This window comes from Falco peregrinus, chromosome 9 (genome assembly GCF_023634155.1).
Source record: "Falco peregrinus isolate bFalPer1 chromosome 9, bFalPer1.pri, whole genome shotgun sequence".
NCBI classification, from domain to species: Eukaryota; Metazoa; Chordata; class Aves; order Falconiformes; family Falconidae; genus Falco; species Falco peregrinus.
Window position 1 is genome coordinate 38,756,471 of NC_073729.1, and position 25,502 is coordinate 38,781,972.

At 47.4% G+C, this 25,502-nt stretch overlaps 2 protein-coding genes and 1 non-coding gene across 17 annotated transcripts in view; 2 read left to right on the plus strand and 1 right to left on the minus strand.

The window, feature by feature from the left end:
• The window catches only part of LOC101916624 (rho GTPase-activating protein 39-like), a 67,762-nt gene extending 52,321 nt beyond the window's left edge, over window positions 1-15,441 (minus strand). The window contains exon 1 of one of the 4 annotated variants that reach the window (XM_013297453.3): window positions 15,051-15,441. Coding sequence is in view for 2 of the 4 variants with exons in the window: in XM_055814052.1 (XP_055670027.1) it covers window positions 3,944-3,954 (11 nt within the window). In the remaining 2 variants the exon portion in view is untranslated. Of the gene's footprint in view, window positions 1-3,943; window positions 4,115-4,291; window positions 4,541-15,050 lie in introns of those variants that run through there. The other 3 variants (XM_055814053.1, XM_055814052.1, XM_055814054.1) reach the window with 3 other exon arrangements.
• TRNAE-UUC (transfer RNA glutamic acid (anticodon UUC)) lies at window positions 13,314-13,385 on the plus strand. The gene has a single exon. It is a non-coding gene; the product is annotated as a tRNA-Glu (tRNA).
• Window positions 15,442-15,559: 118 nt separating the features above from the next.
• RBM39 (RNA binding motif protein 39) overlaps window positions 15,560-25,502 on the plus strand; it is a 31,864-nt gene continuing 21,921 nt past the window's right edge. For 5 of the 12 annotated variants that reach the window (XR_008748768.1, XR_008748767.1, XR_008748769.1 and 2 more), the window contains exons 1-4: window positions 15,560-15,870; window positions 19,169-19,231; window positions 21,097-21,146; window positions 24,760-24,954. Coding sequence is in view for 9 of the 12 variants with exons in the window: in XM_055814057.1 (XP_055670032.1) it covers window positions 19,181-19,231; window positions 21,097-21,146; window positions 24,760-24,954 (296 nt within the window). In the remaining 3 variants the exon portion in view is untranslated. Of the gene's footprint in view, window positions 15,871-19,168; window positions 19,232-19,453; window positions 21,151-24,759; window positions 24,955-25,502 lie in introns of those variants that run through there. The other 7 variants (XM_055814063.1, XM_055814064.1, XM_055814062.1 and 4 more) reach the window with 7 other exon arrangements.

Consider the following 25,502-nt stretch of genomic DNA (forward strand, 5'->3'; position numbering starts at 1 on the left):
CCATCTTGGTAGCACAACAGGAATGGAAACACTGGGAAAGGAGACCACAGGGAAGGAGGAAATGCAGCTTCTTTCATTTGAATATCTGATTAGTTTCCATCAGAAGACTTTGGTGTGTCTGAAGGCATTTCCCAAGGACCAGGCTCTACCTGTACAGAGTCAAACACTGTAACTGAAGGCACGACTCCACCTCAGGAGCTAGCTCCAGGCTGTGCTGGGCCTGCTGAGGGCTGCAGCTTAAAAAGGATATGGCAGTGATAGTGGACAAGTTGACTACCTTGTCCTCCACAGCTTATCACCCCTCTTCAGCCTCTGCCAGCAGAGTTAGTGCAGCAAAAACAGAGCCCTGGTTTCATTTAAAGCCAGTCAGTCTTTCATCCCAACTGCCCTGGCAAGCTCACCAATAGCTCCAGCAGCATGTTCAAAGGAGCAGGGACAACACCAGGAGCATGTGGCAGAGGTCAGGCTGCCAATAAAGGCAGGTGAGAGAGGTTATCACATCAGTGGTGATGCCCGAGAACAGAGCCCTTCACTACCCCAGCTCATCTACTGTCAAGTGAGTTACCACAATGCTCATCATCCAGGAATAGGCTCATCCAGCAGGACAACCTGCTGGGAGCAGAAGATTGTCCTGCAGTCACAGTGAGCTACAGAGAGGATATTTATGGCCTTATTTAAGCCAGTTAAGAACAGGGCACATGGACCCAGTTCAGCAGGTGTGAGGGGGCTCTGCACTGAATAACAGCAGGATATTCAGGTGCTCTGCCAAAACCTGAAAACCCCTATGCTGCAAAGCCACGGCTGAGTGCAGACACAAGGAGTCAATCAGCAGCTCCAGGGCAGGCTGATGAAGTGTGGAAATTCTGGCCTGTTCCTACATTAAAGCTTCTGAAAAAAACACAGAAATAGTATTCAGGCAAAGACAAATTAAAACCTTAACTAATCTGAATCAACTATATGCAACAAACTCAAGATACTGAGATTCAATAACAAAATTAAGAGTTTTCATTGCAATCAGAACATGAAGCACATTAATCCTTTATATTTTGTATTAACCAAATTAAAATGGCCAGCCAGACCAGGAGGTTTCCCACTGAACAAGTATGCTCAGTACCATCTACCCACCCACCTAACAGGACTTCAGCAATCCCCAGTACTTCTGGCACAGGCTGGAGTATCTCCCTCTGAATTAAACAGCCTCAGGACATGAGCAAATAGCCAAAAACATACTGCTAAAACTGCAAGTCCAAACTGAAAAGCTTTCTTCTCCACAGGTAAAATGGCAACCAAGTACTATTCTTACTAATGTTTTTACCTATCAAGAAATACAGCTTTGACACATCTTTTCACAACTGCAAAGAAAGGTTCATGAGTATGAATTTTTACTAAACTGCACTGCCAGGAGAAAAAAAAAAACCCACAAACAAAAAACCCACCCTCATGAGCCAAAAAGCCAGACTCCCATGGCAGTTTATGCTTTGTTATCTTTAATTACAGAAGTGATTCTATTAAAGCTGATTCAGATCTTATAGTCCTTCCACGATGCTAATAGTTCTTCCTCCATGGCTCTGTGGGGAAAAAAATGAAACTCAACTGTTCCCTGGTTTACAGAACTTTACCTGGTTGCCAGCAGGCAGCCAATCCAATCCTATGAAGCCAAACCCAGAAGAATAACAGAATTGATTGAAGAAATGACTCAAAGCTCAGACACAAACACACTGAAATTTGCAAGATTTTCTTATACATTAGGCAGTTCACTACAGAGTCTCAGTCTCTCCTCCTCTCATCTTTGTACCACAGCACATGACGTTTTTCTACAGATCAGGAAAATCATTTGAACAGGACACATTTGCCTTTTCTACCCCCAAAGCAGGGCAGTGTTCAGCAAACCAGATTCTACATGTCTTGTTGGTAGATTAAACATGCAAGTCTCTCATGAGGTTTTCAGCTGCGGACCCAGCAAGGGTCAGGCCAAAAGCTGTCTTTTGCATCACAAGGGCAACTATAAAATGCTCTTGGTTACAAAACATACCAGGCCAGTATACTTAGATCTCCCTGTAGCTTATGTGCTTCCAGCTAAGGCCAAGACATCTGTTTCAGCTAAGCAAACCTGTTGCAAATACAGAAAACATGTGAACTATCTGACCAAAAAGCTGGCTTCAAAATCTGCATTCCTATAATCCACTCTGATCTCATCATCACTCCAAATAGCCTCCATCTGACTGACAGGAAAAAAACCGTCTCATCAACCCAGCAAACACCAGACCCAAAAAGCATCAAAGAGATACTCCAGTCAGTGGGGACACGCTGGAAAACTTATGCTGAAATCCAGTGCAAGAAGCACTGTACTCCTCTACACTGGCTAGCAGAATGACGGCTCCAAATCTACATGGCTTTGTCAGGTTTTCCAGTTTATCCCCTGAAGTGAGCAACATGCAACCTCAATCCCTGAGCACCAAGTGCCCTTGGCTGTCACAAGCAGAAGCAGCGACTATGACTTGCTGCTGCTAGCAGGCCAAGAGCACACTGCTGTGCTAATCATTTTGCTCTGGATGAATTCTAGTATTCCATCATCCATGTTCAAGGACATTTGCTCTCCCTTCCCAAGACACTTTTACAGACTAACTCAAACCACGTTCTGCTGGAGAAGATACAGAAGAGACAGAAGAGAAAAATATACCTGCAAATATAAGAGCAATGAAAAAATTATTCTTAACACCTTGCACCATCACTGAGGTACCAGGCAAAATGCCAGCATGGTCCTCCCTCCTCTCCACCAGACAAAGAGAATGTGAAAAGCCAGCTGAAATCTGGTGCCTCTGGGGGAGAGCTGTGCTCCCAGGAATGTTAAATCGAACTTTAAATCATTTTGAGCTTTTCATCTAGGATGAAAAAAAAAATGCTGGCCAAACAGCACAACAGCAACTAGCATCAGCCACAGCGAGGACCATGCTCCTGCCACGGTGTGCAGCATACCTTCCAGCAGAGCCAAACTTAATTCAACCGCTTCTGGCCAATGAGCCAAGGTAGAGAGCGAGCAGGACTTTGTTCTCCTTGAATGGGGTTATTCAGAGGAGCCACGAAATCTTCCTGCGTTTGTCGGAAGCAGGATGCTGCTTGGGACACTGGCCCAGCTCCCCGTCCCTCCACGTTCACTGCCAACAGATGATCCTGGCTCCCTACCTGATCCCAGGTGAGCCAGCCCTGTGCTTGAACACTAAAACACTGTCATTTTGTCACCACGTTTGGTTTTTTTAAGCGACGCAGAGCAACCCGCTCAAGCAGCCCTCCTCGGAGCCTGCCAACCAGGTCCCAGGCAGGCACAGAATCAGAAGGCACGCCTCCGCGCCCGCGCGGCTGCAGCGGCGCCTGGCAGAGCCCTGCGCGACCGCCGGGGGGCGATGTTGCCGGCCGCCGCCCCGCCGGACCCCGAGCGCCCCGACAGCAGAGGGCCGGGGTCGGGCCAGCTCCGCTCAGCAGACCTCGGAGTCACCCGCCTTGCTCGGAGGCTGCGAACGGGCTGGGCCGCGGCCGGCGTGCCCCCGCGGGAGCCGGGCCCTGCGGGGGGCCGGACGGGTGCAGCCGCGCGGGGCCAGGAGCTGCTCCCCGCAGCGGCCCGGGGACCTGCCGCGGCGGAGCCGCTCCTCGCACAGGCCGCCCGGCCCCAGCTCAGCTCAGCTCAGCCCAGCCCAGCCCAGCCCGGCCCGGCCCCGCCACCGGGCCCGGCCCCGCCCCGCCACCGCCACAGGGCCCGGCCCGGCCGCCCCTCACCTGCCCCTCAGGGCCCGCGGCTGGGCCGGCCCGGCCCCGCGGCTGCCGCCCTCCCCGACCAGTGGCGTCCCCCAACCGGGCCGCAGCCCTGCAGGCCACGACGGGGCGGGCGAGACGAGACGAGACCCGCCCGCCCCCCTCGCCTCAACAGGTGCGCGGCCGCCGCACTCACCTCTCCGCCATGGTCCGCTCGGCAGCGCCGCCCGCTCTGCTTGCGAGCGGGGCAGGATGTGAAATCCGACCCCGGCCCCGCCCGGGGGCGGTGCGGTCCGGCCCGGCAGCCGGGACCCCCGGCCGCTCCCCGGGTCCCTCTGCTGGGGCCGCTGCGCCGGGCAGCGTCGGGGCGGGAGGGACGCGCGGGGGCCGGGCCCGCGGGCCGAGGGCAGCCCCTGGTGGCGGCTGCGGCCGTTCCGGGGCCTCCCCGGGCCCGCCAAGCCTCAGGCATCGCAGAGCCCCGGCCCGGCCCGAGGCGGGAGGGCGCGGAGCCGGGAGCTCCGTGCCGGGGAGGCTGAAGCGTTACCTGAGTTACAGACCCGCGGCGGCGCTGAGCTGCCGTGCCCAGGCTTGCGAGGGAGGGCGTCGTTCGCGGCAGGAGCCACACCGTCCCTGGCGGCCCAGGAGCCTTCCCCCGCGATAGGGGCCCGAGACCGCTTGGAGTCGGTACGGGTCGCAGGCGCAGCCCGCCCCTGCACCCGGACCGCTGCTGCCCCGGCAAATCGCCTGTCCCCACGATGGGGGACCAGGCTGGCCCGTGATGCACGGCTGCCACACGCCCGCGTTTGCCCGGATGTGCCCTCTTCCGTGCCCCGGCAGCTTTGTCTGGGCAGATTCTAGGGACTTTCTGTGTTCGAGCCTGTAGCAGCCTGGTCAGGGCTGTGTGGGAAGACAGGTTTGTCCCCCACACATGCATGGGTCAACCGTCTACATAGAAACAGCAGCGCAGAGGCCTTGGGAAAGGGTGGTGAGCCCTACTCCTCCAGCAGCATCAGCAGTCCAAATACACAATTTGTGCACTAAAGGTCAGCTCCAGTAGATCAGCTTCTGCCAGTCACCAGTTTGGAGTATGTCACTTGGTGCGGTGGCACAGCAGAGCCCCTGCTATCTCAGTGACTGCTGCCACATGGCAATGCTCCCAATGAATCTCTTATTGGGTCCTGTTATTCCAGAGTAGGAACAACACCATGCAGAGACAAATCCTGGGGGCTGAGCTGCCTGGATGCCTCAGACACCTTTAGCTGGGGGTGCAAGGCTTGGCAGATACTCAGTGAATTTTGCTACTAACAGTGATTTTTGGCCCGTATCAGACCATGCAGCAGATTTCTGCTACAGTCAGAAATGAGTCTGTTCAGCTCATTAATCACCCCAGGCGAGTCAGCGCATGGGGTCCCTGCACAGAGTGATACCCGCACTCACAGTGCTCTCTCACAGAAGGCATTTTGGCACTGCTGAAGAACTTCAGAGTAACTTAATCTGAAGACATTCACATGAAAGTCCCAGTGCACTTTTAAAGAACGAATAGAGAGACAGTGAGATCGTGGCTACTCACTCACTGGCTGGACACACAGCTGCATTGTGCTTACTGGGGGCTCCATGTGGCGGGGGCCGGTAGAAAGAGGGGGGCCCCACAGGGGCTTCGAAGCTGCTGGAGATGCCCATGATGCTGCAGGCGAGCAGGCAGGGAAGGCTGAGCTTTGCAGGGCTGCACAGTTTGGGGACAGAGGCATAGGCCAGCTGGGAAAGAAAGGAAGAGTTAAACCAGGTCTGCACTGGAAACAAAAGTTGCTGGTGTAGCTCCAGTGAGGTTAAATTGACAGCTTTCCTTGTGGAGGTGCAGCTATTATTTGCCTTTGCCAGTAAAGGCTGTATCTGTCCTCTGAGGGAAACAGTGATACTGGGGAAGTGCTTATAGCAGCCTGACAGTCTCTGTTCAAGGGCTTTTGTAGATACAGACTTGGTGTATCAAAATTTTAACACGATTGACATTACTGTGCTAGCAACAGCCTTTGGACAGACTGAAAACAGAAGCTGGGGAGAGGGGAGATTGCAAAGGCCCCAGTTTCAGGCCCCCCCCAAAAACGAGTGACCTGACACAGTACACAGGAAGTTGGCTACAGGAGGGACCAAACAAACATTCAGGTTTTCTGCAATGCTCTCATTTTGTTTTGTGTGATTCAGGGCTTGATGATAATGTGTAAGCTGTTTTCAGCCTACAGCTCTGGCAGGCTTGCTGGAGAACCTGTAACTTTGTTGCATAGCTGGTGCGGCTAAAACTCTTGGGACATGATATTGCACATAGTGCGCTGAGAGTTTCCCTCTCTTTTCAAGCCAAAGCAGGTGAGCTGGAGGCACTCAAGGACACAGAGGACATCTGAGATCAGTCCTACTCATGGGCTAGCAGCCCCGTGCTGTCTTGCACAACGTCATGCAGCAGGAGGGCATTAAAATGAAGAGTAAGGAAACCACGAAGAAGGCAGAACCTTCCCACCAGAGTATGGTCACAGACCCACTGGCTACCAAGGACACTCCTGGGAGCAGAGATCTCCACTGCTGGAAGAGGAAAGCTGGGTGAATGGGGGTTCAATTACCAGGCACAACAGACGGTTGTGGGGCTGCATGTTGCACGAGTGCAAAGCTGCCAGAGCAGGTCCACCTTTTCAGGAGAGCCAGAGGGCGCTGGTGGACATGAGCTGTGTCCACACCAGTGACTGAGGGAGGGGGAGAGAAATCCCAGAGGGGAAAATTGAAGCAGCTAAGGGAAAAACTTTTGTGGGATCTCTGAAGTGACTTTTTCAGAGGCTTTCACACTGCAGGTAGTCACAGGCTGGGGAAAACTTTTACTAGTAGTAGCTTATACAATCACACAAGGAGGTTCTCTGCCAGAGATGCGGGTGGCTTACTCTGTGATACATACACGGGAGATCAAGCCCACCAGTCATGATGCCTACCATCAATACACCAAAGATGGCAGCAGAAGGTGAATGTGAAGTGTCTGAATAGTCTGAGAGCATAGCAAAGATGCGACAATGTCTGAGAACAGAGGGTTATAAACCCTGGCTCTTTTGCTAATAACAAAACCACACTGCCTACAAGAAGAAACAGCCTTCATGAATTGTGAGGCTGTAAACAACAAATCACTGTAAGATGAATTAAGAGATGTATGATCAGTGTTTCCAGGCCAAAGTATCCCCTTGCTGCCTGTTCTTGGCTGAAGGATATTTCCTACAGCTGGCACTGAAGAACTGCAAAAGGAGCCAGCTCCATGAGATCATGCCTATATCATTTCTTCAGGTGGAAGAAACCGGATCTGGAGTCATACACCCACCCCCCTCTCATGAAGCTGTTCAGCTGGTGGATGTTCATACTTGTGCATGCACTCCATGTCAGGAAATGGCAGGTGGAGGACCTTGCATGAGGGGTCTTCCTTATCTGTGGGTGTGGAAGAACTGGATGCTAAAGGTAAGGAAAGCTCGGTATTGTGCTGCTACTGCCTTGCCTGCAGATACGGGGCTGGGGAGATGGGGCAGCGCCCAGGCAGATGTGCTACCGCTGTGAGCGCAGCCAGCATGGTGCCCTGCAGGTTTGGGCCAGCAGGCACTGCCCTTTCTCTGCCTCTGTTAACAGACTGGACTGCACAGCCTGGAACCAGCCCAGCCCAGTACCAGCCCCATGGTAAGTGTCTCCCTATACAGGCAAGGGGGAAGTAACAGCTCCAGTCAGGTGTGAACAAACCCTGTGTTGAGGAGAGACTGGTGATACTGGGAGTAGACACCTGAAAAGCTTGGCAAGATTTGGCTGTCTGGGCTTATGGCCAGCACTGACCCACTGCAGCCTTCCAGGGTACTACTGAGGGTGGGAGGATGAGCTAGGAGATTCTTCACCAGGGGCTCCCTGCTCTGCTCGGGAGCTGCGTCAAAACTAAAGTCCTCACCCTTGGCCCCACCTGAACTACGTTCCAGCGAAGCTTGTGCCAGGCCCGGCACCTTGTTGAGTGCAACCCACCAACTTGGTCTGCAGTTGCTCAAATGTGGCTGACCTTGGTTACCATCACCAAACCTGCTCTGCTTCTCTTGCATGGTGGGTTGGCGCTGCCATGCTGTCACCTCATTCCAGCTTGCCTGTCACCTCCTACTGCCCCCAGCACCATGAGCCCCCATGGCTGGAGCCCCATACAGGAGCAGGAGTGGCTCTGTGCACTCTTGTGCTGAGGGAGTGAATAATACCAGAAAAAGTTGTGTACTGTGAAAGCCGTATGTTAAATAGGCCAAACTACCACCAAGCTACTACTGTGAGTGCCTGCATGTGGGCAAGATTTCTTCCTGTGGGCAGCTCTTTTCTGCAACAGGAAATGTAAAGTGCTAGGTTGAGCCAGGGACACAGTTCACACACATGGGTGGTGGGATCTCCGCCCCTGGAGAGATATTTTCAGTATTTGGCTATGCAAAGCCATGGTTGACCTGGTCTAGTGTCGGTGATGGTCTCACTTCAAGCAAGAGTTTGGGCTAATGCCCTCCAAAGGCCTTTCCGATCAACACATCTGTAATTCTGTGTCAAGGGGCTTGAGGTTTGAGCTGAGCAGGCAGATGTGGTGAATTCTCCATTATTTCAGCACACAGACATCTTCTACCAAATGTCTCAGATACCTTATTGAACAGGACCAGGCTGACCTGGATGCAAGACTTGCTGGCTGAAGTTCTCTGGATTGTGCACAGTGAGAGTCCTCTCCAACAAATCGTCTTGGCATGTATGAGGTAAAGAAAAAAACATTCCTGTTCTTAATTAACCCTGTCTCTGTTTTGAAGCTGACTGAAGGTATCAAAAAGCCCAGGACAGTCCTATGGGAAGGGCTAGTTGGAGATACTCGGCTATTTGTAAAAATACATGTTTTTAAGCAGCAGTTGGCAGGTTTCTTTATAGTGGGCATGATGTAAATTTATATAACAAGCCAGGTGTTCTGCAATGGGGCTTTTTTAAAGTCATCCTGTCCTAATGTTTTCCATCTTACTGTCTTTAGCTCCCTTGCAAAGTAAGCAGCCATGCTATTGTGTTACCAGTTGGCAACAGCAGCAGCTGGCTGTAACCCAACCTTGGCAGCATGGGATGCGGAGACAGATGGAGCAGCAAATGCTCTGTTTCCTCTCCTGCTTTCTAAAACAGATTGTGACTAAAAACATATGGGAGAGGTTTCTGCCATCTTCCCTGCTACCGTGGCTCCCCAGCTGCTGACAAAGCTATGGGATGAGCTCTAGCAGGTGCCACTGCTCCCCACAGCAAAGGAGAGCTCTGCCTTTTTGGAGGGGAGCTTCAAAGTGAGAAGGACATCAGATGCAATGATTACAAGCCCTCACAGGCGAAAGAAGGGTGCAGTGGGCAAGATGGCTGAACTGAGCAGAGGGCTCCCCATGCATCAAGTCCTGCCCCTTTTACTGGTCCGAGTCTTTGTTCTCTGAGCCCGAGTGAACCACATCAGCTCATTAAACTGGCACAAAACAAAAGCGGTGTTTTGCCAGGCTAGTAACCTGAAATGGCCTGATGGATGAGCAGACAAGCACTGGGACAAGGAGGAGGAGCAGAGCCACACACCAGAATGGGCCAGGAGGAGGGAAGAACAGGGGAGGAAGATAGAGGTGGGCCTGTCCCTTGTGAGCCGGGAGATAACTCTGTTGTCTTGGGAAGTCCTTGTCCCAAAGCTAGGCATACACAGGAAGGGGAAGTCCATGCTCCCAGGTCACTTTCTATGAGCCAAACTTTGAGGCTGGTGGCATGAAGGTCAGGAAATTGTCCACAGTGGAGGTTTACCTGCATTGCTTCAAAATTCCTGTGGGATGAAAACTCTCCAAAATAAGGTGCATATGTCACTGTCATCATATCAGTTACAGGTTCCCAAAGGACTTCAGCTCTATCACAGCCTTTCACACCTCTTTGTGTCTGATAAGAGCTCTGCTGCTCTCAACCTATATCCTCTAAGGATTTACCAATCTGTCCAAATGCATGAGCTGAGCAATGGTGCTCTCTCCCTCACAGAAGAGGTAATACACTGGAAAACACAAACCTGTGTGGGTTGGCCACATGAGTCCCACCGAGTCCCACCATCAGCTGTCTTGAGCTGAGAGACAGCTGCCCAGAGCAGAGGACACTTGCTGAGAGGCTGGTGGCCAAGGCTGATGACATGAGACTGAGCTGTCACCAACACATGCACCCAAACAGCAGCATGAGTGGTGCTGACACAGCTGTCCCACCTCACTGTAACTCCCTGCTCCCTCTCCCACCAGGCTGCATGAGCTGCCTGGCTTTGCTGTGGCTGTTTGTGCCAGACTATGTAATGTTGTTGTAGGTAGTTGTCAAGAACAGAGTTTATTTTTAAGCCACAGACAGAACTTGTAATTCCTCAAGCTATCCCAGCAGTCTGGTGTTTTTTTCTCACAAGCTTTGACAAATTAATTGAATCTCCATTTCTGTGAGAAAGCTGGAAGGAAAGTCCCACAGTCAGGACTCGGGAGTTAAAAGAAAGATGGGAATTTGCGAGGTCGCCTACAGCATTTCTCACCAGTGCAGAGGCTTTTCTGGGGGTATTCCTTGCTGGCCTTGTTGTCTCCTGGGACAATCATTCAGACATCTATCTGAGGTCCTCTCAGGGTGTTTTGCATTATAATCTGCCTAAGTTTTCTCAGCTTCCTCCCATTATTCCTGTTCTTCTTAACTACCACCAAAAAAAAAATATAAATTTTGCTTTATTTTGTTGTTTATAGATGTCCCCAACTGAAATATCTGCAGGATGTTATTTCTCACTGTATTGTTTCTGTGAAATAATACAGATTTGATTTTTTAAAACTTTAACTTAATTCCTTTTGCCCTCAGGTAGTATCTTGAGTTCTGCCTGCAAACTGCCTACTTACCAATACATACTGATAACCAAAACTCCTATGATGAGCACAAGAAGTGGTTTTATTACTCTTTATCTTTTATCCTTTCTCATACAGTCAAGAGTTTGAGGACCAGCCATGCTCCTGCTGAAGTCAGTGGGAACAGTGCCAAGTTCATTGCTCTACCACATAACTGCAGAGAGAAGTTTCTGAACATGTGGTTGCCAGTGTTGTGATGCCAAATGTCCCTGTTTGCATTTGCTATGATTTGTCAGGTGAGCTGTTCCTCTCAGCATCCAGGTATTCAGCTTTAGGCAAACCACTTGGAAAGCTGTTCTTTGCTAGTTTTTTAAACGTCTTCGCTATCTACTAAGCAGACCAACTCAACAAACATGTTCTTGTCTTTTGAGTGCTATACACACAGGCTGGCTGCTGACAACCGGAATGCATGCATCCCATAGAATCACAGAACCATGTAGGTTGGAAAAGACCTTTGAAATCTTCAAGTCCAGCCCTTAGCCCAGGACTGCCATGTCCACCACTAAACCCTACCCCTAAGCACCACATCTACGTGTTTTTCAAACACCTCCAGGGATGGTGATTCCACTGCCTCCCTGGGCAGCCTGCTCCAAGGCCTGACCACCCCTTCCATGAAGAAATTTTTCCTAATGTCCAGTCTAAACCTCCCCTGGTGTAGCTCCAGGCCATTTCCCCTTGGCCTGTCACTACTTTTCTGGGAGCAGAAACCGACCCCCACCTCGCTACAGCCCCTGCCAGGCAGCTGTAGGGAGCAACAAAGTCCCCCCTGAGCCCCCTCCTCTCCAGGCTGAGCACCCGCAGCTCCCCCAGCCACCCCCCATCAGCCTTGTGCCTCAGACCCTTCCCCAGCCCCATGCCCAGCTCTGAACATGCTCCAGCCCCTCAGCATCCCCCCTGCAGCGAGGGGCCCAATCCTGCACACAGGGTTCCAGATGCGGCTGCACCAGCTGGCCACACTTTCAGATACAAGCCAGGATGCTCTTGGCCACCTTGGCCACCTGGGCACGCTGCTGGCTCACGTTCAGGCGGACATCAGCCAGCCCCTCCCCAGGCCCTTTCCTGCCAAGCAGGCTTTGCTCTGCCCCCAGCCTGCAGCTGCCTGGGGCTGGTGTGACCCAAGGGCAAGATCCGGCATTCAGCCCTGTCGAACTTCATACACTTGGCCTTGGCCCATCGGCCCAGCCTGCCCAGAGCCCCCTGCAGAGCCTCCTGCCCCACCGGGACACCAATGCTCCCCCCAACTTGGTGTCGTCTGCAAACTTACTGAGAGCAAACTATTTGTGTGTTCTGGTTTCAGCTGTGATAGAGTTAATTCTGTTCTTAGAGGCCGGTGCAGTGATGTATTTTGTATTTGGTGTGAGAGCAATGTTGATAGCACACTGATGGGTTTAGCTGTTGCCAGGTAGTGTTTATAGTACCTCAAGGACTTTTCAGTTTCTCAGGCCCTGCCAGGCAGAAGGCTGGAGGGACACAAGAAATTGGGTGGGGAGAACTAGCCAAAGGGGTATTCGTTACTGTGGGACATCATGCTGGGTATATAAACTGGGGGGAGTTGGCTGGCGCATGGTAATTGCTGCTTGGAGACTGGCTGGGCCTAAGTCAGTGGATGGTAAACAACTGTATTGTGCATAATTTGTTTTCTTTCCTCCATTCCCTTGGGATTTCATTCTTCTCCCCTCCTCCTGCCTTTTCATTATAATTGTTGTTATTATTGTTATTGTTGGTTTTATTTTGTTTCAATTACTAAGTTGTTCTTTTCTCAGCCCTTGAGTTTTACATTCCCTTCTGATTTTCTTCCCCATCCCTCAGGGTGAGTGAGCAGCTGCATGGTACTTAGTTACTGGCTGGCGTTAAACCACGTCAAGATGTGATTTTTTTAACTATAGGGGTTCAGTGTTGTATGTTGGAAGATTAAAATCGTTTAGGCACATTGACAAGGCTTCTTTGGCATCCAGCATCACCACAAGCACAATTTAGTTGGTTCTTCATGTATAACCTGTAGCCTGCTACTGCACTGTCCCACTGATTATCTGCCTTGCACCGATTTCTGATAAGGTTGTTCTCAGTCAAAACTGGGTAGTCCACTTATTGCTGCTTATTTTTTATTGCTAGAATTTGTACAGAAGCACATTTGTTGCTGTTACCCAGTTTCTGTACCTTTTTAGGCTGGACTTCATTTGTTCATCCTCCCGTTGGTCATGTCCTCCTGCTTCAGTTTTGTCAGCCTCCATCCTCATCTTCTAACTAAGAGCATTTTAATAACTTCGAGAAGGATGACCCTAAATTTCATGGGGTTTTTCAGATCAGTCGACTTCACTTAGTTCAAAAAATCCCCTGTAACTTGATGAAGCGTGGGCAGCCCGACTCCTGCAAGAGCAGCTCACGCCCTTATTCCCGCGACGCAATCGCGATCCCCACAACCCGCTTAGGCTCTTGCCAGCGGGACCTCCCTGGCACCCCCAGTCCCGAGGGTTAATTACTTCATTCGGGCACGTCTGCGGGGGAAAGCGCGCCCCAGCGCAGCTTCTCGCAGCCTTTGCAGAGGGGGAGCACTTCCTGCGCACCCCCGCTCTGCAGGCAGGCAGCACGAGCAGCGCGGCTGGACGAAGAGACAGGAAGCGGTGCGGGAAATACACTACGCAGTCCCACATGGTCTAGCGGTTAGGATTCCTGGTTTTCACCCAGGCGGCCCGGGTTCGACTCCCGGTGTGGGAAACGGCAGTTTTTTTTCACCGCCCACCCCCCCCGCATTTGTTAATTCTGCGAGATGCCTCCCATCATCTGCAGCACGGGGTAACATGAACGACGCCCACACCGGATTCCCTGCACCTGCCCAGGGAAGTCCATTAAGTGAACACCCTGGTGCTCACAGTAGAGGTAAGGATGATGAAGAAACACCAGCCATGGCTGGCGTCTCCCCTGCAGCACTGCAGAGCCAGTCTCTCCTACAGATCAAGCCAGTCTACAACTGGGAGTAAACTTCTGTTGGGAAATGTGTTACTGAGAGCTTCCTCCTGGCCCTCCCATCATCTCCAGACGCGAATCCAGCCAGAGGCATACCAACCATGCCATCAGCCCTGCAGAGCTGAACATCCACAGCCAGCCAGCCAGGGCAGCACAACATACCAGGGTCGGGGCTGGACACGGAGCTTGTGCAGCTGCCTACCAGTCAAGGTCCCTTATTAGCCACCCCTACCCTGTAAGAACTCAACCCTACGTGTGTTGGGTTCATCCTTCCTCCCACACTGCCAGAGCATCAGCTGAGGGTGAAGGGTGTGCGCATGGAGTAGACAAAAAAAGACACCTCCATGGCCTCCTTCCAGAGCCTGGCTTCACAGGCAATGTGAGAGAAAACCCTTAGGAAAATACACCAACATGAGCCTAAGCACATACTTCAGTCACAATCATACAATGAGGGAACAAGGAACATGGAGCTGGTTAGACCTGACCTTTGGGTGGCTGACTGGGAGCAGCAAGTAACTGCAGTGCAGTGAGGGACACGCAGCCAGTGCAGTGCTACCAGAACAACTACAATAAACCTCATTTTGCCTGTGAGAAAATTGTTAATTTTGTTTACAACCAAACTGTACAAACATGATTAGGTTGGAATAGCTATTATAGTCATACTGGTTTTTTATTTTTGAACAGCTCATTTTTCCATTTGCCCCAAACTCAAGTTGACCAGTTCAGCTTAGAACAGGGGTCCTCAAACTTTCTAAACAGGGGGCCAGCACGTGGATTAAGTGGCAGGAAGTGATCTGGGGCTGCTTGGTTTCCCCCCCCCCCCCAAACCCCAGGGGGGGTGGGGGGGCAGGAGGGGTGTTTCTGTAAATACTGGGGGCCGGATTGAGGACCCTGAGGGGCTGTATCCAGCCCGAGGGCTGTAGTTTGAGGACCCCTGGCTTAGAAAGACATGGAAACTGTGCAAGAGCTTCTGGAACTTTTCAAGCTATAGACATTTCAGGAACTCTGTTAGAAATGACATTAAATGATGCAGTAGCCTAAGAGTTTCTCATAAACAGGTTTTCATTCGGAAATCTACGGGCTTGAGTCCTTACACCTTAATTGGTTTAAATATTTCCATATGCAATAGCAAAGTTATAATTTCAGGAGGCAAAGTCTATTTAGAAGTTCTCTTTACACTGTTTCAGATTTGCAGGACAAAGAAGGAATAACCTAAACCCCCCAGCCGTTATTGCTTACTTTGTGCTGATTTCAACAGGACACCCACCCAATGTTATCTGTACTATGGTGAAAATTGGCCAAAACTTACTGCATATTATTAAATTTAAATAAAAATGAGACATTTTCTGGGCACCCACGGGAAAAAAAGCACTGTTAATGAGACAAGCAGGTTTTGTTTCACAAAACGCTACTTACTTTTTGAGTTAAACCTTTCAGCTTCAAGGCTCCAGTAACCTGCAGAGGCTTGGACCAAAAGCCGCACCAGAATGCCAGGTCACTGACAACTTAAGTTATACTTGGGCTACGTATGGGGTGACTCCCGCGGCCCCACACCGCCCCGCAGAGGCGCCGAGGGGAGGAGGGGGACTGGGCACAGGCCGGGTGGAAGCTGCAGCACTCCGACGCCACAAGGAAAGGGACTCGCTGGCCCAAGGACGGCGCAGAGCTCCCTCAGAATGACTGCGAGGGAGTACCCCACCCACCCGTCCACTATCTCTGCCCCTCCGCCCAGCCCCAGACAAGCGAGCGGGAGCGCTCTCGCGAGAGCGCAAAAACACATAACAGCCCCTCCTGTCTGCCCAAGTCTCGCGAGCGCTTGAGTCACCCCTTCCGGGCACGACATCTCGCGAGAGGCGGCGGGCACGGGGGGCCTTGTCTGGCCCTGGGTCTCGCGAGAGCCCCTGCGCCGTGCGCTGGGCGCCCCCGTGCCGTGCGCGGAGTCTGCGAGCGGCGAGACGCGGCGGGCGCCATTTCGGGGAGCAGCCGCTGGTGCCAGAGCCGGGGCCCAGCCCGGGTCCGGGGATTGCCCGCCACGGTCGCGCCGCTCCTTGCCACCTGCCGCCTCGGAGCTGGCCGAGCGGCGCCGTTCATCTGGGGATTAGACGCCTGGAGAGGGCTCCTGAGTCCTCGGGCCCATCCCCCAACGTCAGCACAGCCAGCGCCGGAACCGGGAGTCGTTTCTGCCGTCGCTGGACCTCGGGCGCCCGAACGAGGACAGCACCCACCCGCAGCGCAGGTAACTGCCGGGCGGGGGACTGGGCCCCGCCGCTGGGCGAGCCGCGGCCTGGCCTGCGGAGGGCTGTGGGCCTGGCCTGAGGGAGGCCCGGGAGGCCTGCGCCCCTCCCGCCGCCATGCTCGCGTCTCTGGTTGGGCGGCCCCGTCCTTCGCCCGCGAGGGTCGCTGCTGGCTTCCCCGCCGGTGTCCGCCCCGCGCCCCTTTGGGGCCCGAGCGCCGGGCGAGCTGTTCCCGCCCCAAGGCCGCGGCCTGGCCGTGCGGGGTTTGGGTGTTTCTGTGGCCACGTAGCGGGCGATTCCGGCTGTCTCCGCCGCGGCGTTGTCCCTCCCCGAGTCCCCCCACGATGGCGCTGTGCGGGGCGGCCAGCCCCGGCCGGCGCGGGGTTCCGGCCTTGCTGCCGCTATCGCGGCCGGAGCTGACGGCCCAGGCGGCGCGGCAGGGAGCGGCTCTGGGCTGTTTACGTTGGGACGCGGGGCGGGGAGCGGCGAGAGGCGGGCCGCCGCGAGCGGGCGGCTCTCGGGGCTTGGCGGCCGGCGCACGCAGGGGCTGAAGGCCTTTGGAGCGTGCGGGTAAGGTGCCCCGGCGGAATAGAGGGTTGGTTCTAGCGCAGCAGTCTGTTTGAGGACCCGAACTCGTTATGTTACGGTGGTGTAGGGAGTGTGCGGAGGATTGCGGGCGGGAACCTGCTGAACAAAGGTGCGTGTGCTGCTGAGAGCTGAGGTCCCCTCCCATCGACGTTCTCCCTGAACTTTTTTGATGCTTTTTCAGCAGACTCCTTGCAAACCAAGTGTGGAATTGTCATTTGGTGCAATTTCCAAAGCAGAGAATTTCAAGAGGACTTTTTAACTCCCTTTATCTAATACAACACAGCAAAAATAAATGAAATCAGCCGTAAATACTGGCTAGATTAGTAGCAATAAATTTCACGTCCCTTTGGGTTTTCTGTAGGCCCACAAAGTTTCAAGTGTTTTTTCCCCTTGGTTGTTTTGATGTTGGTGGGGGAGAGGTGGTCGCTGGGTTTTGGTTTTTGGTTTGGGGTGGTGATGTTTGTTTTCTGTATAGAGTTGTCAGATATATGCAGCTCTTCTGAAGCTGAAGGGCTTTTACGAAAATTATTTTGAGCTTCTTCAGTGTTTAATGAAAGATACTTGAAAACTTGCCATGATATTCTGCTCACTTGGAATTGAACTCTATTTGTGATTCTTTTTAAAAAATCAGCTTTATGTGGAGCATCGTTATATGTATTACATTAATTACATCGATAGTAGGTCTGTGTCATGTGAACAGAAGGTGTGACAAAAAGGTGGTAGTGTACCACTCAGTTTGTACAGCGTACAAAGGGCACAGAATGCACGGGGTGAGATCAAAGGTCTGTGTAACTCAGAATCTTGACTGTGATGGTGGCAAGCAGGAAGTGCATAAGAAAAAACAAACACAGGGCAATCATACAGTGATACTTTTTTCTCTGCTCTTAGTTGTCAGCTAGCTGTGGTTCAGGGTCACAAAGCATGTCTTTGTTTAATTAAAAGCTTTTTCTGTGAAATTTTGTGTGTGTTTTTTTTTTAACCCTGCCTGTGTTTTTTTCTTTGCTAGCATCCACAGTGCTCTGTAACAGTGAATTCCATGGCTAAATGCTGTGTGAATAAGGACCTTTGTTTTGAACCCACTGGATGATATAGTTCGTTCACTCTTACTATTTGGGTGAATGCAGCAATAGTCATTCCCTATTCACTTTTCTAAGCCACTCATGATTTGGCAGTCTCTGTAATGGCTCCCATCCCATCCTTTGGCTACCCCTCCTCAGGATGAAGAATCCCACCCCAGGTATAGCTAGATATGTTAGGTAAATTACATGTATGAAAATACAATTGTGGGAATTTCATTGCAGAATCCTGGGTTTGGCCTGGTGCTGTTTCATGGTGCTTAATCATACTGATACACTTGTTCATACCAAATACAAGTAGAATGGTAGTGAATTAGGTGACTTCAAAAGCTGTATGTAAATACTGCAGTGAAAAGTAAAATTGAGCCATTACATAAACTAAGGAGGATTGTATTTGTGATAGTACTATACCCCGAGAGGTAATAACTTGAAAACAAGATTAGCATACCTTGGTTAAGTAATTGAGTATGAACTTCCAGTGCTCTGATATTGCTAAAGGATTACGTTTTATTCTTGATTGTATTAATGGGTGATGATCACATGTAAGTGGGGGAATGACTTGGTTCTTACATGTGTTATAGCTCTGGTATAATACTCTCAGTTATGAGGCTGTGAGTGAACAACTTAAAAGTATCTTTGAATGTTGGAGCAATTTCATTATACTGGTCAAGTCTCAGAACAGCACAGTTGTGGCAATGCCTGTAACCAAGGTGAAAGAATTAACTTGTATGATAAAAAATCCATTTTATGGCACACATGCAGGAGAATCTTCACTCTTGGGCCATCTGAGCTGGATCTAGAGGCCTTGCTATTTTTGAGCTTAAAGAAAAAGGAGAGAGACTGTTTTAATAAGAGATTTGGGGAAGTTGAGTCTCTATATTCTAATGCAAAGGGTCTTGAGAGGTACTTACAGCATACCTGCATAGGGAAAGAAAGTCAAAGCTCAAAGGGATCCAGAGTATAATAAACAGAAAATTTTATTAGGGGGTTGAAGTTGAAAAAGAAGAGCAATGATGTTTAAAAAAAAAAACAACTTTGTGGTGACTAGTGTTACATGGCATGGTGGATCTCAGACTGGATGGATCTTGCGTATGCTTTAATAGCTCTTAATGCTTGAATCATAACTGTTTCTTCTGTGCCCCCCCATTATACAGGAAGCTGCATTTCTTAAAGGCCATAGTGTTCACTTTTAAGTCTACAGATTACTAAATGTGATGGTAGTAAATGCTCAGAAGCTATGAACAGGTTTGCCTGAATGTGTGTGTTCTTCACATGCCTCTCTTGGGTCCTTTGGTCAAGTTGTAGTACTTCTCAAGATGGCTGCCAGACCGTCCTTTCTGTATCATAAATGATCTGTGCGATTTGTTTTGAAAGAAATAGGTGGAATACCTCTAGGGTTTCCACTGGCTAACTGTGTTGAATAGCATTTTGATGTTTACAGCTACAATTGCTTTGTGTCATGTTCTTATATTATCTCATTGGGCAAAGCTTCATTCTAGTTCTTAATGGAAACGTCTTCTGAGACACTGCTCTGTGAATTTGAGCTAATGTAGTGATGGCCTCTTAGGCAAAAGTCTTTGGGATCTAAAGCACGTGGGTGTTTACTGTCTCAGGTGGATTTTGCTTCTTCTTTCAGGTGTCCTGAAAAATGGCTGATGATATTGATATTGAAGCAATGCTTGAAGCTCCTTACAAGAAGGTGAGGAAGATGTGCCAGTGGGGTCCTGTTTACCTTAAATTAGCATTATTCATGAAACTACTGCTGAACTGTAAACTAACATCCCTGGAGCCCTCATGATTTATCTTACTGGAGATGCATTACATGTAACTTACAAGTAAATATATACTGTTAATGTAATTATATTGTGCAGTAGTTTCACTTCAGCGTGATGAATAAATGCCCATCTATCTCTCTTTGTAGACTTGCCTAACGATATCTCACCTCTACTCCCATGAATTCACCTTTGATTCCAGTGTGAACTGTCAATCATAAGGTAGTAATTGAGTGACGTATCGCTGTACCGTGGTCCCCTAGGTTTAAAAACACAAAAACAAAACAAACCAAAACCAACAACAACAAAAACACACAATCACCGACCAACCAAAACAAAACAAAAAAAAACAAAACAAAAAAACCAAAACAAAACCCCCAGAACAAAAAACCGCAAAAATCTCTCCTAAAATTGCCACGTCCAGTTTGGTATAGCAACAAGGTGAATGCAGTGGTTTGGGAAAACAGCAGGGTTCCAAGAATAACTTTTTCACCAGTCCCATGGCAAGTAAATACTTGAACAGTCTGCTCGGTGCAAGAAGAGTGAGACTTACTTTTAATGCAGAAGACTGGTGGCGGTTAATCTTTTAACAGGGCAGATGAAAATCAATTGCTGAGTGAACGAATTTACTGAAATTCTTGGATCCCTGAATAGAATGTTCTTAGCAAGCAAAAGACAGTATCACAGTCTGCGGTATCATTCTAAAATAAGCTTTTGTATTCTGTCCTAGTTGTTTAATTAGGAAATGTCAATTCTTATGCAAAATTTTTATCAATTAGCGTAGCGATGTCTTATATAAGCCAGCAGCAAATGAATACTGTCTTTTTTTGTTTTTCACCAAATGGTGAAGTGTTAACACTATGCATGCTTTAGCTCTGGTTTTGCAAGAAATGTATATTAAGTTTAAGTCACTTAGGAATTGTACTTTTGATGTAACTGATGTGATTAAACTGTAAAGCAAGTATATAAATTATATAGCAGCTATTGTTAGTCTATTCTGCAGTGTTTATTACAGCCATGTCATGAATTTTGGATGAGCATTTGTAAGTTTTAAGTGGTATATTTAGTTTATGTAATATTTAGCAGTTACGTTAAAATCTTGAAGAGAAATTTGTAAATTGTTATGTTAAAATTCTTGTGTCCTGGTTTAACATGGATATTTTCCATGTAAACAGGTATGGAAATAGGGAATGTTTAGGCTGGACTGGTGGATTATTGATGACTTTCTTGGGAGTCGACCTTACTAAAGCAGTGTGAATCCCTGTTTGCTTCAGGGCGAGATGTGTGACAGAGGTGACATCAAGCTCTTACAACCCTTCAGCGAAAATGAGTGAAGATCTCGGGAATGGCATCGGTCACAAGAAAACCATAGTGGCTGGCTGCTAGCGTAGCCACTGGGGCTTAGGCAGAGATAGCCTTGGTACTGATCAGAGGGGCACACAAACCTGAAACTTCCTCTTACACTTTATAGAAATAACATTTAACCACTTGAGTGCTGAATTCTACAGGATAACTTGCTCTCTGAAGCATGTAAGGAAGTATCTACAATTTAATACACACTTTTAAAAGATGTAAGTCTTGTATTTTGTATTTGTATGACTTAAATTTAAGCAGCAAAGTGGTTAAACATGCCTACCTAAATTTTCTAAATCTTTCCACATTAAACTGTAAACAAGTAATTTAGTATTAAAATTTTTGTTTTGTATTTTCTTATTCCTATTCCCATTACCCTTTGACCACTTGAAATGTTTCCACTTCGTCCTCACGATGTTCTTCTATCAACCCTGCTTAGGATGAGAACAAATTGAGCAGTGCCAATGGCCATGAAGAACGCAGCAAGAAGTAAGTATTTTCTCAATTCTCTGCTCTTAGGGGGAGGCTGCTGATTTTTGTGAACTTGTGAATGCATGTCAGTAGTGTTTAGGGAAATAAAAGGGAAAAATGGGTAAGTTTGGTACTTGCAGTTGCTGCAACCACAGCGATTTTGAAATTTTCTTTTGTTTACAAATGTAGTTATGCCCTTGTCACTGATGTCATAAAAGTTGTGGAAACATTTAACGTTAGCAGATAAAAATACAGACTTGGTAGGTTCAACATAATTAGTTTCTTTTTTGTTGCTTTAGCAATGGAGTGTAATTGCGTTTTAAAAATATCTTTGGTGTACCATTTTATGTGATTTGGAACAGTTAAAAACATTTAAAGATACTGGTGCCTTCTTGAAAAGGTTTGGGGTGTTGGAACCCCTCCCTCTATCCCTTTCTGCTCCAAAATCTTCTAAACTTTTTGTTTCCAATCTAAATTTTATTAAATTATAGTATAACCTGTTTAAAGAACCGGCGTACAAGCATACATTTTCAAGAAGCATAATTCTGGGGTCTGCACATCTGATGATGACCTAAACAGTCTGAAATCAAATTTGAAGTTTGAGGAAAAATGCCTTGCATAGGAGTGTGTCTTAAATATCCCTCAAAAATGGAAGATTTTTCAAGTCTGTAAAATAAACTCCTTACCTTACAGGCATCATTTGGTGATGAGATAGTTGATATAGGAACACTAAATATGAATTTGATAGTTGAGTAAACAGTAGCCAGTGCATTTTTGTAATATACAGCAAACTTAAGTCAGCTTGTGTGCTGTTGTCATGATCTGAAATCATACAGATGGAATGCTGAAGGAATACAAAGAACATTCATTTCTAGGTATATAAATATTTTGCAAAGAAGTTCAGTTCCAATGTCAGCCTTACGTCGGACTCTTAATAATGTAGAATTGATTGTACATTATATCTGCGTTCTAAAAAATACCGTAAACATTATTCACTTGCTAAATACTGAGACCCCTAAAACCTCATCAAAGGCAGCACCTCTTAGTATTTTTAAGTTCTGAATTTTTATTGCTTTAAAAAGTATCTACATGGCATGTAAAACCCTGCTTCTGTTTTGATGACTAGTCTCAAAATATAAACTGGGATCTAAAAGAGAAGCAGTGTTTTTTAAATTTTACAACTGGTTCTGACCTTGATTCATGGTAGAATGATGAGAACACTGGAACGTATTTCGGTTAATTTTCTTAGTTGCTAAGCAATGACATTAGTTATCTTTCTGCCCACAGTCCCATTTTCAAGTGGGACCTGTTTACTCTTGAATTTGCATTTCTAATTCAGAAAAACAGTAAACTAAATTTAGGAAAAAAATTACATTGTAAAATATAAGAAAGTCAAGATGTTAGTCTTGCAATGTTATTTGATATGTGGAGTTTCATCTCTTTCTGCTTTCCTAATTGTACCCTTGTGTTTGTTCAGAAATACTGCTCAGTGGTATCTCCTGATTCCAGTTTTTGGGTTAGCAATTACTGGAATGTTATTGTTGTCCTGTGGTTCTCTGACAATATGAAGCTTTTTGTCTGAGAACTTTGATTTGATATGGCTGTTGTTTGTTCTTTAGAGATTTAAGGGAACTACTCCAATTTTTTTTATGTGACTTTTGACAGTGTACTCTTGCTGAGGACTAAGGTGTATATAGGCTTTACAAGACTTCTTGCTTTGCTTATCTATGAAATTGTTGGAGTGTCTTTATATACTGCAATTGGGCAATATTGAAAGAAGATTCAAACTGTCAGGAAAACCGTAATCCATGGCAAACATCAGCAACTAAAAAATAATGCTTGATTCACAGCTTACGATAATTGTCAAAGGGAATTGTTTAGGTTGGAGAAGACCTTTAAGATGATTGAGCCCAACCAGATGATACATTCTGGTTTAGGACTTAGAAGGATTAAGAATCTGCATTTTTACTAGAAGTCTGTGCTGTATGTCCAGTTTTATTTGTGATTGGAAGGCAGAACGTAGATCTCTACTGTTGGGAGTCTTTGCATACAAAGAGGGCTCAGCTCACGTTTGGATACTGAATAGTTACTGTCTTTACTGAAGACTAGCTGCAGTTACTAGCTACTGGTACTGGGCAGTATATTGAGCTACAAGTTAGTAATTTTTGGAGCTATAATGGTAGTGTTTTAGGGTTTTAACTTAGGGGAGATAGTAGGAAGTGATGGATCCTAGAGGAGAGAGACTATGTGTGCCTGTCACAGAGTGCATTACAGTAGGAAGTGTATTTAAGTGATGTTGATGTAAATCATTCTGGATTTCTGGGTGGTGTCATCAGAGGTTGTGAAGCTTTTGAATAATCTGGCTTTGATTCAGCAGCTTCTCTGTCCATACAAAACGTTAGAGAAACTGATAGTGTATTGTAGATGAATAATCAATTAAAAATGAAATATTCCAGTTTTTAAAACCAAATCACAAGATGCTTCTTGTGAGAGAAATACTAAGATAGTTTTAATGAGTCTGCCAAGGTGGAGTTTGGAGAGCAAAAGCTGCCAGTGATGATTAGGCTTAGTTAGATGTGGTAGCTGAGAGATTTTTACTTCAGTAATTGAAACTAACTAGAAGTCTTAGATTATACATGGCCATGGAAAGTAACAGGGATGAACTGCTTTTAAAAAAGGAGGGGGTGGCATACATAATTTTTAAGTGTATGAGTGACCACTTTGGAAAAAAGATGGTATATGTAATCAGAAGGCCCAAAAGGAGGAGAGGAAAAATTCAATACCAAAGGATGTTTTGAATTTCAAAAGTTTAGCAAAGTTTGTTATTCCCAAAATCTAGCTTGAGATAAATTACTGTCTGAAGTAATTGCTTGAGCATCTGTTTAATGTGTTTTGTGTATACATATACATGTATTTTAAAAACCAGGAGATCGTAAGTTTTTATGGACTGAGATAGAGAGGGAAAAAGGGAAGTTGCAAATAACCCAAAAATAGTCTGCCAAGAATGAAACAGTGGCTCACTGACTTTCAAATACGAAGTATAATTGACTTGGAGATTTTAGAAGTTTAGTTTTTTAATGGTTAAGATTATGAAGATCTCTGCAGTTTGCCTCAAACCTGTAAGAGCCACAGACTTGAAAAAGTGGCTTATGAATGGGAGCAACAAGTTGGAAGCAAAACTTGTAGGCAGTTTAAGACTCGTGGCAGGGAATATCAAGAGAAAACAACTTTCCTTTCCTTCAGACTTGCCTCTTTCTATTTTGTTGTGTTGTTTTCACTTTAGCATCTTGATGGTGAATTTAAAGTATGTTTGAAAGACAGATGAAGTACTGTATTTAGTATATACTAGATCTAATGCAGTAAATACTTATTTGAGTCCTTTTTACTCTTCCTGGAAGCATTCTTTAGTAATTACAAAATTTAAAATAAAAAAAGTGCTTTGGAGCCCTTTATGTTGCTCATTATACTTTTTAAGAGATTGCTGATGTGCTTAACCACCTATTTAACAAAATAAACTTTTATACTTTTTCCTATCGGTGTCTGTGACATCAGGTTAGAGGAACTGTGGCGTGTGATGTCGATAGTAACACTGAGCTACATGTGTAACCAAAGATGTGTTTTTCTTTCTCAGGAGAAAAAAGAGCAAGAGCCGAAGTCGAAGCCATGACAGGAAGAGGAGCAGAAGTAAGGAACGCAAACGGAGCCGAGATCGGGAAAGGAAAAAGAGCAGAAGCCGGGAAAGGAAACGGAGCAGAAGCAAAGAACGCAGACGCAGCCGTTCTAGAAGTAGAGATCGCAGATTCAGAGGCCGCTATAGAAGTCCTTAGTAGGTTATTTATGTAGTGTTGAATGTGTGCTGCTGTAGTGTTTGATGTGGAAGCTTAAAGTTTCACTCTTTCTAAATTGGTTGTGAATCATCTCAGAAAAGAAGGTGAGAGGTTAAGGTTGAAGAGTGTCAAGAAGTATAGAATGAAAAAGAGGACAGTAATGTATCCACTTCCTCCTGCTAGTTTTCATTCTTATCTGAACACAGAAAGATACAAAAGCAAGTGAAAGAATGTGTACAACTGACTGAAAAACAGTTAGTCACAGAATTAAAATAGTAACAAGTTTTTCCTGTCCTAACTATCTTCACTATACGGATCTGACAGTTTTAACTGTCAAAAAATAAGTAGTCATCTGACATTGGTTACAAGCTCATACATTCTTTTGCTTGCATTAGTGAAGAGTTTTTCTGGGTTGCTGCTCTTAAACACTTACTGCATAAACACTTGCTGTGTTTATGCATCCAGACTGGAAGTGTTTTGTTTCAGTAATGCCCATGCATTGCATATTTGCCCTGCTTTTTCTCAGACTTGTTCAGAGGCTGTGGAA